Source organism: Lepisma saccharinum, chromosome 8 (genome assembly GCF_977018435.1).
Source record: "Lepisma saccharinum chromosome 8, izLepSacc3.1, whole genome shotgun sequence".
NCBI classification, from domain to species: domain Eukaryota; kingdom Metazoa; phylum Arthropoda; class Insecta; order Zygentoma; family Lepismatidae; genus Lepisma; species Lepisma saccharinum.
Window position 1 is genome coordinate 68,384,350 of NC_139236.1, and position 14,780 is coordinate 68,399,129.

Sequence of the window (14,780 nt, forward strand, 5' to 3'; positions counted from 1 at the left end):
TTTCTTTTTTGGCACCAGTTAGGTTAGGTAGTAAGGTTCAGTGGGACATAACTGCTGAGTAGGTTCGGAAATTTAGTTCAATGTCCCTCTTCTACAATAACAGTAATTTTTGTATTTGCATTGTCCCACACTTTATGGTTCCAAGCAAAGAATGTAACTTACAATGAGAAATAATGTAAAAATTGAGCAAATATGAAGAAATTGAACATATTACATTAAATAAAATATTTACAAGCAGGTAACATTTCCCCCCAATATAATGGACCTTCTTTCATTTTATACATGGCTATTCTTGTATGGTCTCAATTCAACAGAAACTAACAATGATCCAGTAAATGGATGTTCCTTTAAGTATATTTTCTTTGTGATGGCAAGCTTTTTCCTCAGATCACAAATGACTATGCACCCTGGAAAATATCTCTTTTGAATGACAAAAAAATGAAAAATATGTAAATCTTGTTGCATTATGTTGTATTATTACATGTTTCTAAAATAATTTATTTTCTCTTACAGCTCTGATATGCATGGAAAGAAATATGGCAACAAGATATTATTCACAAAACTTAAAGAATAAAGAGTATGTGGAGTGCAAGAAACAAGTTCGTGTATGATGCATTCCCAGATGTAGAACCAAGTAAGTACATTGCAATGTGGATTGCGAATGTCGTCAATGCTGTCTTCACTTTGCTCACTTGCTTCACCAACATTTGCCCCCGTGGCATGCCGCTAAGATATACTGTTTTCTTCTAAATTCTCAAAAGAGGTACTAGTGATATGATCTAAATCATTCAATCTTACAATTTTGGAAGTTATTTCAATGCTTTTCATGTGTGAAAAATTTCGTAGGAAATTTAAATGGGACGCTGGAAGTTACTTTTAGATTATTTAAAATATGATTTTAAAATTTTACTGTTCTGTTTAAAGTCTTATATTTTTATAAAGAAGTCTGGAGGACTTCAATGCATTGTCATATGTTAAGCAAAGAATATTAATTGCCAATGTTTCAATAAATACATGTACCTGTATAACAATGTGTTTGTTTATTATCCCTTTCATTTGTTATTAGTAGAGTGCGGATTTTGCATATTTGCATATTTTATTCCGGTCCTCTAATTAATATGCAACCGGGTTCTAAAGTTGTTTCAGAGCATTCCGAACGGAAGTAGAGGGGTTTTATAGTGCATATAAATGCATATTTAAGGTGTTCGTGCATATTTACTGCGTAAGCGCATATAAATGCATATTACGTGAAAAAATCATTAATTTGATAGTTTTTTTTTTTTTTTAAATATACGAGTATTTGTTTACTTGGTTAATGTTTTGTCTGTGGAGAGTTTCTGAGAGTAAAATTTTCAAGCACAGGTGTATTCGAAAACCTATGTTTATGCGCTGCAGGTCAGACGCCCCCCCCCCCTTCCCTCGCGCATACCTGGCAAAGACACAGAGAACACGTGCATCCCCTCCCCCGGCCTTCTTCCTTGGCCTATATAAGGCAACGGAGATTTTTGCTCGTAAACAGTCTGTACTCTGTTGAATTAGTGTAGTTTGCATTGTGTGAAGATTCCGAAGGAAGAATCATCGAAGATTGTTTTACTGAAACAGTGAAACAAGGTGAATCAACAGAACTATTACAAGATCTCACGCCAGAGGACATAGCTGCATTGAAATATTGTCCACTGACAAGTTGTAGTGTGGAGCGCACCGTTTCTTCATACAAGGATATACTAACTGCTAAACGGAAAAATTTCACTCTAACCAATTTAGACAGATATGTTGTAGTGCACTGCAATTTACATACGTGCAAAACTACTTAACGATTTTCGTTATATTTTGTTTAACAACTGGCAATAGTAAATTCAATTTAATACAAGATTTTGCAACCTTACTTGACATGGAAGTCTTTACCTTCAATGGTCACTATGAGTGTGTAGTACTTTAAAAAATAAATGTATTTCGAGGAACTTTATTTGTGCCTATATTTTTCCTTTAGTGCATAATTTGCATATTTCAGTGCATATTTTACTTGTTTTTAGTGCATAGATGCATGCATATTTTCCACTTTTTTAGTGCATGTTGATCCGCACTTTAGTTATTAGCAATAATATATTATGTTTTACTTTTCTACGGAATCATTAATAACTCATAAAATGTAGTGCATTTACTGTGAAATTGTTATTTTCTTCGGGAATGTTTCTGAGAATTCCACGAGAAATAGAACATGTCACCATAGTGAGTTAGTTGTAAATGGTTTATTTGATGGACTTTCATTAACACTATTACGGTAGCATTGAATACAGTGGAAATTAATTGATCTAGGATTTTTAAGACTTATTTCAGTCTTTTATTCTAGATTCCATGTATATTTAATGTTAACAATATAATTTACATAATGGCACTGAACTAGTTTCCATGTATTTTCCAAAATATTATTTCATCTACAGAACACTGAACGTAAGTTATCATAGAAATTAACTGTAGTGTAAAATATTTACTTTTATGTACAGCATAACATAACCCATGGTTCTACAGCATCGTTTCTCAACCTATAGGGTGCGACCCACTCCTGGGTTCTGAGGGGACATTTGGTGGGTCGGGAAGTTGGGCTCGAAACTTTGTTTACTGGGTCTTAAAAACCCATTACATTAAATTACTTAGATATATTGTTTTAACAATTTAAATTCAGGCCGTGTTGTTGTAAAAGAGGACTTCGATGTTAGCAAATACGTGATTATAAACTGCGTGCACACCCCTACAAAGTGATTCCGCTGGTGCCCATCTTATGGGTCCCATAAAGTGTAATATTACTCAAGGTGGGTCCCCGACTGAAAAAGGTTGAGATCCACTGCTCTACAGCACTGGAAGGACCTTGGCCTATCTCCTGACTGCCAGTCTGCCTCCCACAACCCTATCTAGAGGTGTGGAGATCTTCAACAGCAATGGGATGATGTGGGGTCAGCACATCGAACCCTCAGCTGTTATAGGAGATTTCCCAGACTGGGTTGCGCTACTCACTTGTAGGTCCCCAATTTTCTCAGGACGGTGGGTTGCCACCAGTCCTATACACAGGCTGAAAACTCAAGCCCGTAAGAAAAAACTGTGCGATGAAAGTCCTGTTAATGTATTACATCACATTTTAAGTTTGGAAAACAAGTACTGGCTATATGTATATATCTTTTATTCCAGTATATTTCATACCTACAAGCCCCCAGCCGATTTGTAATGGTTTCGTTAGATGAATAGCGCTAATGTTCCATTAGTAGTTCTTAATAATACGTTTTATGTTTTATTCTTATTTCCTGAGACAAAACCTTCCAATCCTGTATTTTGTTTCCTTGGCATTTTCAGCATCAAATGGGTACTTCACCGATATCAATTGCAGAGAAAGTGGATGCATTTGTCTTTCGTTTTATGAGTCCATAGACACATGAATGGAATTTTCTACGTTGGTAAATAACAAATGTCTACATCTTGAGATTGAATATGGTACACAAGGGAGAAAATTACAGCCGATCCCCCTATAATACTAGACATTCAGTGACGGCACCAGAAACAGTTGCTGATATTAAGTGTGCTGTATCCTGCAGTTTGCCGCCCACGTTAAACTGTGCAGCAATTGTTATGAAGAGAAAGAGATAATTTGGGAAATATTGCAAGATGGCTCCAGCGCCCTTTAGAACACCTTAGGTAGCGCAATGATCCACTCATCCCATCCTTCCATTCCTGCTTTTATTTTCTGCTAATAATTCGGATATATCTCGTAAGGTCGTATTATTTATTTTATTTAAGTGCATAAAAATGTTCTACAAGGATAAATACCATTGTTCAGTTAATGCAGGGGTCCTGGGTTCGAATCCCTGTTAGAGCTTTCGTCGTCATCAATGTTTCATAGCATCGTCGTGATTAGCCTAAAATTGAAAAAATGCGACGCTAAATAAACAACGATGAGGGAGGGGTAAAACACATTGACCTACGAACAAAGTAATCGCCGTAGAGTTTACACAAGATAAAACTGCGATTTGCCCAAAATGTCAGAAAAGCAACGCATAATAGGGAGAATACGAAATAAAAATATTTATTGCCACGGATAATACACGGACCATTTTTCATGCACAACGGAATGATTTACGTGCTAGAATTTCAGAAATTTGAAATTATATTCCTATGTTGTGTTTCTGGGCTACTAATACTGTATATCTCGTAACTTAGATGTAGAAATCATTCAAACGTAACATGCATTAACTGAACAACGGTATTTATCCTTGTAGAACATTTTTATGCACTTAAAAGAAATAAATAATACGACCTTATATCCGAATTATTAGCAGAAAATAAAAGCAGGAATGGAAGGGTGGGGTGAGCGGATCATTGCCCTGAGACGCATTCAACTGTCACTGCCAAGAGTAAGACGTGATTGGCGGAGAGGTTGCTATGACAACGCTTTAAGTTTCGAAGGCGCCGTAGGGTGGCTCCACATGCCATTTTTGGTATACGCACAGATTCCAAAGGAGAGATAGGAAGTAAGCGATCTTGTTAATCTGTGGTTAAGTTGCTATATTACAACAATGTAACATTGACAACATCCATTATATAAAGGATTCTTTTTGTTTAAAAAATTACTAACCATTGTTATAACTGTATCTTTAGTCAAAATGAAAATAAATGTCTGATGAAGGGAGTGTGTGTTCTCCTGAAACGTCACAATGAAAAACTGTTTTCTTATGAATAACCGTAAACTACAGGAAAATAATTCTACAATGCAAGCAATGCGTACATACAACAAAAACTATGATCAATGATTTTGGTTGACAATTACTAGTTTACTAGGTTTTTTTTTCCCAGTGTATAGCTATTGCCTTCCTGATTTAGTACCAAAAGTTTGAGAGGAGACAAGTTTTCAGATATTTTGAGTGGTTATTGGTGACTTACATTAACAGGGTGGTCAGCCCTGATATTTCAGGATAATTTTTCTTCAATGTAATTATAATGTTCACTGCAGTTTGCACTATTGTTCTGTTTGTTTGTCCACTATACATTTGCAAATTTTTTGTGGTAAAAAGTACTCCACTATTGTCAATAGCAATATTATCAATGATCCCACAAATACATTTCCATATATTAAATTACTGCATTATTTCTGGTACAGAAGCTTAAACTGTAAAAACTCACCAAACATTCGAAAATGCATGTGTGTTGGTGGATTAAATGATCCACATGCTAGAAGAATCACTTTTGTAGGAGCCATCATACATACAGATCTGCAAAGAAAAAAGCCGGTACCTAAATTCAAGATATATCAACACACACAATTCAGTTAATACATTACAGCATACCTTCTCTGTGGTATGAAATTTTTGTCGACGGCCGAATTACAGCTCTCCAAACATTCGAAACATCATGGAACAACGGTAATATACGTTAATTTCTTAAAACTATGTTATTTTTAAGGTAACAGTTTGATATAGGCAAAACACATTTCTTCAATTTTACAGGAGAAAGTACTTACGGAACTGAGTTTCTGTAGACTTTTGAAAGGTCGTGGAAGTGTTTTCTCCCTTCGTTCAATTTATTAGGCTGGTAAAACATGTATTTTTCGACATTAATGTCTCTGTGATGCACAAAAGCTCTTGCCTCCATTACCTTCGACTACGTGAACCAAATGTTACGTGCGTTCGATGATGTAACCCCCAGTCAGTGTTTCCAACGATGCCGTTGTTTTCCCAGAACATGACAATTTTAACTATGTTTGAATAACCTAACCTTGCTGTGCATGGTTTGTGGAGCTATTTATGAATGGTTTGTGGGGCTATCAGTAAATGGTGTGTGGGCTATGCGTGCATGATTCGTGGGGTTTTGGAACCCGGAAAAAAATACAAAATCTGTAACACGAAAGTAGGAATTTTTAGATTAAGAAGGTTTGAAACACTGCATACCCACAGATGATAGACAACGCTAGTCAAGATTTGCCCACCATATTGCATGTAACGGAAGCGAAAAAGCAACAACAATAAATACTCGTAATGTGAAAAAAGCAAAATTCCACTTTAAATAATGTTTCGCAATGCATAATAGGTAAGTACGAATGTAAAAAATGACGAAATGGATGAGTGAAATGTGTTTTGTCTATATCAAACTGGTACCTTTTCGGGGTAAAAGTTTACTATCCGTCGGACACCTATAACTTCTGAGTTTTCTTCAATTTTTGACATTCGTACTTACCTATCTGTTTCATGGAACATTCCGTGAATGGTTTTTGGGGCTATCCATCCCGGAATCGGTGCGAAATTTAAACAAAAAAATTATTTTCGTTTGAAATTTTTGACTAAAATTTCCCACTGATTCCGGGCTCTGCCCCTGGGGTAATTGACCTACCACCCCCAACTGCTAACGCGGCCCCGCCTCCGCTCCGGCTTTTTCTATAGACTCCCTGTTAAAGGCATGTTAGAAATTGGCAGGACTCACCTGCTCCCAAATGAGCCCCAAACTTTTAAATTTGAAGAAATCTGTTTCCAGGATACGGAAAACTTACCTGAATTTCACACAAAACACTTTCCCGATGTTACACAATACTACAGAAACTTATTACGGTAAGTAGAAAGGAAGAAATCTGTCCGACGGATAGTAAACAAGTACCAAAATGAATTCTCCGATGGACAATAGCCTTTGGCACATACACCTTCGTACATCATCACGCGTTATGATTGTGTTTTGTTCATGTTCATTGGGGATCCAGTGTTTCGAACTGTCTGTGTTTGCAACAAAAGTTAGAAACATGACGTGTCGTGGATGCGTGGTGAAATTCGTACTGGGTGTGGAAGATCCAGTGGATTATTTTAAATTTAATTGAACACGGGATTGTGAAGAAAGGAAAGGAATGTCGAAAATGTGGTAGTGAATGTAAGCTACGTTAGAAGGAATGGGCTGTGGGTATATATTCCTAATATGACGTGTATCGTGGATGCATGGTGAAATTCAGGTAATTTTTCCGTATCTTGGAAACGGATTTCTTCAAATTTAAAAGTTTGGGGCTCATTTGGGGGCAAGTGACTCTGGCCAATTTCTAAAATGCCTTTAATAAGGTCTCTATGGAGAAAGCCGGGTAGCTGGAGCGGAGGCGGGGCCGTGGTAGCGATAGGTCAATTACCCCAGGGGCGGAGCCCGGAATCTGTGGGAAATTTGGACTAATTTTTTAGTTTAAATTTCCCACAGATTTTGGGACTGATAGCCCCAAAAATCATTCACTGATAGCACCACAAAACATTACAATTTTCTTCGCAAAACAATGCTAAAAATTTTTTTAAAAAAAATAGATCAGATGAGCTTTGTTAAGGGGTATTTCTTGGGTTCCGAAGGTTGAAACACTGCATAACGAATGAAAATAGACTGTACTATTATAGTATGGGGGTGACACCTATAAATCATATATTTCACACTTTTTTACATTGCTAACGTACTATTTTGGAATGTGGAACATTTCCTAAGGTGAAATAATGCACTTCTAAGATAATGTCTATTTCTTACATTTACGAGTACATGCTGTTACTTGTTATTTCTATTCTGTAACACATTATGGCAGGCGATAGCATACTGGTTCAGGGCACGTTGTGACAGTGTTTTGTCGATTTATGCAGTGTTACAACCTCGTTCACCGGAAAATACCTACTTTCGTGCCCGGACTTGAAATTATGCTAATACCTCGCAAACTATTGACGTTAGCCTCACAAACCATTGACATTAGCCCCACAAACCATTGACGTTAGCCCGACAAACCATTGATGTTAGCCCCAAAAACCATTCACATTAGCCCCACAAACCATTCACGTTAGCCCCCAAAAACCATTGATGTTAGCCCCAAAAACCATTCACGTTAGCCCAAAAACAATTTTCCGTAAGGTTAGGTTAAGTTAGGTTAGGCAAGCATAGTAAAAAAAAAAATACTTGACACGTCATGTTCTAGTGAAAAGGAACATTGTGCTCTCGTGCAGAAAGCAAATGGCGGCAGCAGACACAGTGTGTCGGACAGAGATTTTCGCAGAAAACAACATCGCATTAAAATGGATCAAAACTACATTCATAAACTTCCACAATGCTACAGAAAATGATTTCCGTAAGTACTTTCTCCTGTAAATTTGAAGAAATCCGTCACCCCTATACTATAATGTTACCAAATAGACAAAACACAAGCACGACGCGCTATTATGTAGGAAGGTGTACGCGAGATATTGTGTGTCAGACAAGCGAAAAGACTACGAGGAAGGAGTATTCGCAATGTGAAAAATTGCAATTACTTTGATCAAATAAGTGGCCGTGGTGGCTCAGTCGGTAACGCGTCTGACTACCATGCTCAAGGTCCCAGGTTCGATCCCCGGCCGGTTCAAATCCGGGAACTTTTCTAACATTGGAAGCGGCCCCGGCGCCCACCCAGCCATCGAATGACATGGGTACCTAGGGGAAACCCTGGGGGGTAAAGGCGGTCAGGGGCGTGATGCTGATCACATCAGCCCCACTCATGACCGGATCAAAAAAGTGTGGGGCGTTACCCCCACACCCCCTATATGCCTTCATGGCGTGGTGCTAAGCACAGGGGAGCACTTTACTTTACTTACTTTTTTGATCAAAAAACCGTCAATACACCTTAAGCAATGTTCCGCGAAGCAGATAGGTACGAATATCAAAAATTAACGAAACAAAGAAGTTATACGTATCTGACGGATAGTAAATTTTTACCATTCCGTATACTACCACGACACCAAACTTTAACTATGTTCGCCTAACGTAACCACACGTCAATGGTTCGCAATTATTTTGCAATTTATAGATCCTGATACTACCCCGACACGAAATTTTAACTATGTTTGCTAACCTAACCACACGTCAATGGTTTGTGGGGCTACCGCCAATGGATTGTGGGGCTAGCGTCAATGGTTCGCAATTATTTTGCAATTTCTAGAAGTTTTTAACTTCAGATTCGTCATTAGCAAGCCTCAATTAGTAAGTATGCCAAATATGAAGAAAATCGGAGAGGGGCCCGGTCATCTTAAGTCATACCGATTTTTGTTATTCTTTACCATCTAAACGTAAACCGTGCAAGTCACGACATTCTTACCTGACATTTACTACTAACAGTTTACGGTTATGTGATTATTAACATTGTGTCCAGTATAGCTCCGATTATCTCAATGCACTTGGCTCAGAAATATACATTCAATAACATTTCCACAAATTTCAATGATCACGGCAACATGTGCAAAATATATTGTGCAATCCCAAGATTCGAACACCGACGACCGACAGGTCTTGTGTCGTTGCAGACCGTTTTTTGATCGATTCACGGCCAATCGATTCGTTCAGGATCAAGGTTGCCAGGAACAGAAGAAAGTGTAGGATGGCAACGATAAAAAGAAAAACACCACGAGAAGCATTACAGAAAGTCGGGCACTGCTATGCTTAGAAAGTGTTCCCTCCAGGATCTATTCTATGCTCCAGGTGCTGAGTTTTTGTTTTATGTCCACTTTATGCACATATAGGTAATCGAGACTGAAAGTTTAAAGTGTTGCCTTACCTCCACCGGGTATTGAACCCGGGAGCTCTTGAATACAGGTTTGTCTTGTTTTGTTTTAATAATTATTTCAAACTTTATTGTGGTTTATGTATATATTTGCACTGATGATATGGGAAAGAAAGAAAAATTGATATGTGGATCAAACTGTTCGATGTCAGTGACGTGCGCAGGAATTTCGTGACGGACTACGTTATTTTATGAATCTGGATTTTTTTATTAGCCCACTCCAATGGCGGGGTTTAGACAAAGTCCACCAACACCACTGAGGACCCCATTCAGTGTGTTTGATATCTGTAATAGTACAGAAACTGCATTATTTACAAGAGATTAACCTATTTTTGCTGGAAAGTCGATAACATAGCGTAAGTAGGTTACTACTTCTGGGAAGTGCATATGTAGGGCAGTTGGTAAGTGGAGCAAACCCTGCACATCCTCTTACAACTCATTTTTTTTCTTATCATTGTCCCGTGCATACGAAGCCCTACACCAATGTTGCGATGAATGGTTAAATAAAATGAACTGCTTTCTAGTGATCACATGAGTTGTGCTGAACGTTTGAGTGGATTACATAATCATTAATATCATAAGTGTAATAACACTGTTAAACCTTGTTTCCATGCTTAATAACACACTAAAAATGCTGACAAAGGCAGAAATTTATTTTAAAAAACACACCATACACGTGACGTTTCAATCTTCTAGCAAGAACTCAAAGTTTGTTCTGAGTCTGAAGAAGACCATCCCGTGCATGTTTAACAGTTTGATACGCAAATGGTTTGATACCTGATGAGGAGAAATAGACCAACACTGGCGACACGCATACTAAGATGGTTCCTGCACACAAAGTTAGTGCATGGAAACAGAGAAGTCGAGTGGTAAAAAATGTCCCGATTTCACGTTTTGTTCAAAATGGCAGCCTTAAACAGTGGCGACGATTTAGGGGATAGTTGCTGCCCATTTGTTTGCCTCCACACTATATGGCCTCTTAATGCTAAGCCTTGTCTACCAAGAGAAAGTAAACTTTACTTGCAATCCCCCCCGTTTAGGAACCAAATTGCCACCACTGGCCTTAATCATACAATTGTGAGGTTCTATCTATACCCCTTTAAAAAATGGTGTTCAGCCCCCCTCCCCTCCAGAAAGCAATTTCTGGATACGTGCCTGAGTTGTACACTGTAAAACACTCGGTCAATGGAATTGGCACAGTTTATTTCAAGTTAAAAATATTAAAAAAACTTGTAATTTTTATTGTTAACAGGAGAAATGAAGTTCAATTAATATTCGAACAGATTTAACCAAAATAGAAACTGCATTTGATCGAACAATACAGAAACGAATTTATGCATTTTTCATAATCTACTTTTTAATCAAAGGAAAAATAGTTCCACAGTTTTGAAAACTTCAAATTTTAAGTTTATGTGAGAGGTCAAACAATATAAAACTTATGACTAAAATTTCCAAGATTTTTCTTGAACAAGAAATCTAAAATTTAATAACAAAATAGAATAACTATGCATCTCAGTACTATGAAATCGAAATGTAAAAAAGACAATGAAAGACACTTAGCCAGATCTGCATTCTACTAGTGGATCGCAATATCCTAAAGATTTTTGGCGGAGGCCCCCGGCCAATTTTTTTCTTATCTATCTACGGCCATGAATCTCGATTAGCCTATCTGAGCATAAAGTGAAAATCTTGATAAGAACAGAAATTACGAAGCGCAAGCAGGAGAAAAACCTGGCATAAAAAAATTGTAAAACTATCACTGCACTGTGCTATCTAGCGACATGTGGCGATGTGGAAATAGTATATCACACATACTCAATCTCGGCCATAATTGAAGTGATGTGATCAGCACCACGCTACGGTCGTCTATATTTCCCTGCGGATTCCTCCAGGTGCCATTGCTTAGTACTCGAGCAAGCACTAGAGCCGCTATATGCAGGGACATTGCCTGAGATCACTCACTTGATGAGACTATACCCACCAACCACACCGCTTCAACTCGAAAGGGGCCTCCCCGATGGCGCAGTGGTAGTTCGATACCCAGTGGAGTCACATAGTGGCACGGATCCCACTTTAAACTGTAGGTCCAGTCCCGATTAGCCTTACTGTGCATAAAGTGGACTTAAAACACCAAATGTAAAGAAGTGCATTACGAAGTAAGGTGAGTTTAATGTAGGGTCTACTGGGTAGATAGACTATATAAATAATAATAATAATAATAATAATAATAATAATAATGTATTACATAGATATAAATAGTAACCAATTTTATAATAAACGAGCTAACTCCTACGAAATTTCGGTATGTTTCAATATTATCCGGCACTCAAACCAATTAGAGTTTGCAGCTATCCTAAGGGAAGACATATAACGATGCATCGACCTTTCACACAAGTGAATGTTGATAACCAGTCTCAAACCTGAAAAACTCAAACACAGTTATCGTCGTATCAATAAAAATACGGATGTGTTTCTGATGCCGCGTTCTTAAGATGAAAATTGGTTGGATTCTACTAGTGATCCAAAATACGCCACTGCTAACAACATTTATTCAGTATCTCCTTTATTATCGACATGTGCGCAGGAACGGTAATTAATGCATTTATTTCTCACGAACTCGCTACAGAGATAAAAATGACGTCAGTAACCAAGTATTTATTTCATTGCGAAGCAATGTAAGTTTTGATGAAGAAACTCACATATGATGTTGAATTTATTTTTACAAGCATTCGAATAATTAAACTGGTTAAGTATCAACGTAAGCAGAAGCAGATATGTTTTTACGCATGGGCGTAACCGTGAGGGCATTTCTCTCTCATTTTTCATTCTCGTGCTCAGAGCCGACCCTAAGGAGGGATCAACTGGAGTTATCCCCTAGAGAGGCCAATGCAATATTGGGGAAAATTAGAGCACTTAGAAATGTTATTAAGTTTGATTTCCAAAACAGTTTTATTTATTTATTATTATTTTTTTAAACTGTATTTTTACATATGTTCTTTCTATTTTCAGTGATACGCTAGAAATGGAACGAAAATAAATATCTTCAGGCGAAGAGTGATAGTTTTGCACCAGGTATGCGATTATTCCAATACCGTCGGAATGGACCTGGCTACACTGAAAAAAAGCAAAGCAGGACAACAGAGGATGAATTTCCCCCCATGTTGCAAGTGGAAGTGATTTTTAAAGTTGATTATTAAGCTAGATACGATCTGTAAAAAATATGACGAATAATTATTTATGTATTCTTTATGGACAAACAGCTTCAACTTGTTACGACCAATGAAATGGAAGTTTTGATTTATCCTAACACAAGCAAAATCTTCAACCTTTTCTGTTCTCACTGATGTGTTTTGCTACACCATCTGAAGTTCGATATTCCCAAGAGAACAAGTAAAACACTAATCTCATGAGCGTAATGCTGTTTCCTCACCCTCCTGCCAAGGGCGCCCGCAGGATTTTTCTCAGGGGGGGAAGTTATAGAAACTTTTATTAATATTATTATTATTATTATTGCTATTATTTTTGGATATTACTATTATTATTATTACCACTACTATTACTTTTTTTAAAAAAAATACCTAAATTTGTAATTTCCATATTCTGTGTATTTATATAGAATTTGCATAACTGGATATTTAACATATTAATTCATGAAGGACAAAAAGCTGTTTTTTATAGTTAGATGCTAAGTGTAAAATAGACTGTAAGCTTCAATGTAACCCTACTTCAAATAATAATAATAATAATAATAGTTGCTGTAATTGCTGTAACTTACTTCCTGTATTACAGTATTTTTTTACAAAATATCGCTACAATTTCACCATTCGAATTTCATTACATCTTTCCAGAAATCTCAGGCAGGGTAAGTGCCCCCTGCCCCCATCCAGCGCAAAGACCTGTCTTTCTCCAGCTCGCCGCTAGGAAAGGTCGGTGGGGGAGGGGTACTTTCGGGTCCTCGCGTCTGGCTAAACGTGGAAACTGTCCCTCGTGCACTGTGGCCATGCGATAGGCGTCAGACTTTAGACTCGTGCTACTCGATTTGATTTGATTTGAATTTAAAATTTTGGGAGCGTCAGCACCTAGGCTATTTTGCTCCCTTCACATTATACGGGGGCCAACCCCTTATCATTACAAATACCAGCTCTAACGCTGCATAACTAAAAATCTTAAAATGTTCTGACTGTTAAAAACTGAGGCTGTAAACGGGCACTCAGCACACACAAGGACAAAAAACAGGACATCACACACAAAATTATACTGGCCATGGAGCCAGTCGCCAGAGCCTCGTTAGTCTTCAGTCCAGGGTGTACTAACGTGGAAGTGAGGTTGACATTTGTGTGTACTACGTGGAAGGTCACCCCTTACACCCCTCGAGCTATTCGACGAGTGATGATGGTTCGTTAACAGCTACGTGCACATCGCGGGTTCGAATCCAGGTCTGGGTATGGATGTTCTTTGTGAGTGTCCCTTCATTAATTTCATCATATCATCAGCCATCCTCATATTCGCGATTAGCCAAAAAGCGGCAGAAATACGATGTAAAACAAACCAAATCAATCAATCATCTGGCGGGAAACTTGACAACTTTTCTTCTGAGATTTCGGCTTTTACTTCTAAAGTTTATGTTGTTTGATCATTCACATAACACTTAATTTTTGGAATTTTGAAAACTGTGGAACCAGTTATTCTTTGAATTAAATGGTAAAGCATAACCTGGTGCCTGTATTGTAACCTCAATTTTTTCGATCTAATGCCATTTTTCTTTGGTTATTCTGTTGGAATACTAACTAACTGGACTTTATTTCCGTTATTAACAATAAAACTAACAAACATTATGTTATTTTGTGACTTGCAATAAACGATGTCAATTCAGGGAAGAAGGGGGGGGGGGGTTCTAATGAACCAGTTCGATCCCACTTTCCGATGCTCATATTATTTCTATACTTACCAAACAGCATTATATACAACCATTATGCACTATACAAGTATGTGCTTTATAGGACCGCATATAGGTTACATGTATGTACTATATCGAACATCTGGGTGAAGTGAATGTAACGTGCTACGAAGCTGGATGTCCTAGGTTTGAATTCTTATAAAGGGAAAATTTAAAAGTTCAAACGGGAATTTTGGGACAATCACAAGGGAATTTCCAGTCTGATCCAGGAACAGCACTGGAAAGAGGACAGCAGAAGTGAAAATGAAGGGGTCGCGG

At 37.7% G+C, this 14,780-nt stretch overlaps 1 protein-coding gene across 2 annotated transcripts in view; it reads right to left on the bottom strand.

Moving 5' to 3' along the window:
* The window catches only part of Nmnat (nicotinamide mononucleotide adenylyltransferase), a 45,838-nt gene extending 36,527 nt beyond the window's left edge, over positions 1–9,311 (bottom strand). For both annotated transcript variants that reach the window (XM_083126815.1, XM_083126814.1), the window contains exons 1-2: positions 9,104–9,311; positions 5,167–5,255 (exon numbers count right to left, since the gene is read on the bottom strand). In XM_083126815.1, the coding sequence (XP_082982941.1) occupies positions 5,167–5,245 (79 nt within the window). In that variant the 5' untranslated portion in view covers positions 5,246–5,255; positions 9,104–9,311. The remainder of the gene's footprint in view (positions 1–5,166; positions 5,256–9,103) is intronic.
* Between the last annotated feature and the right edge of the window lie 5,469 nt (positions 9,312–14,780).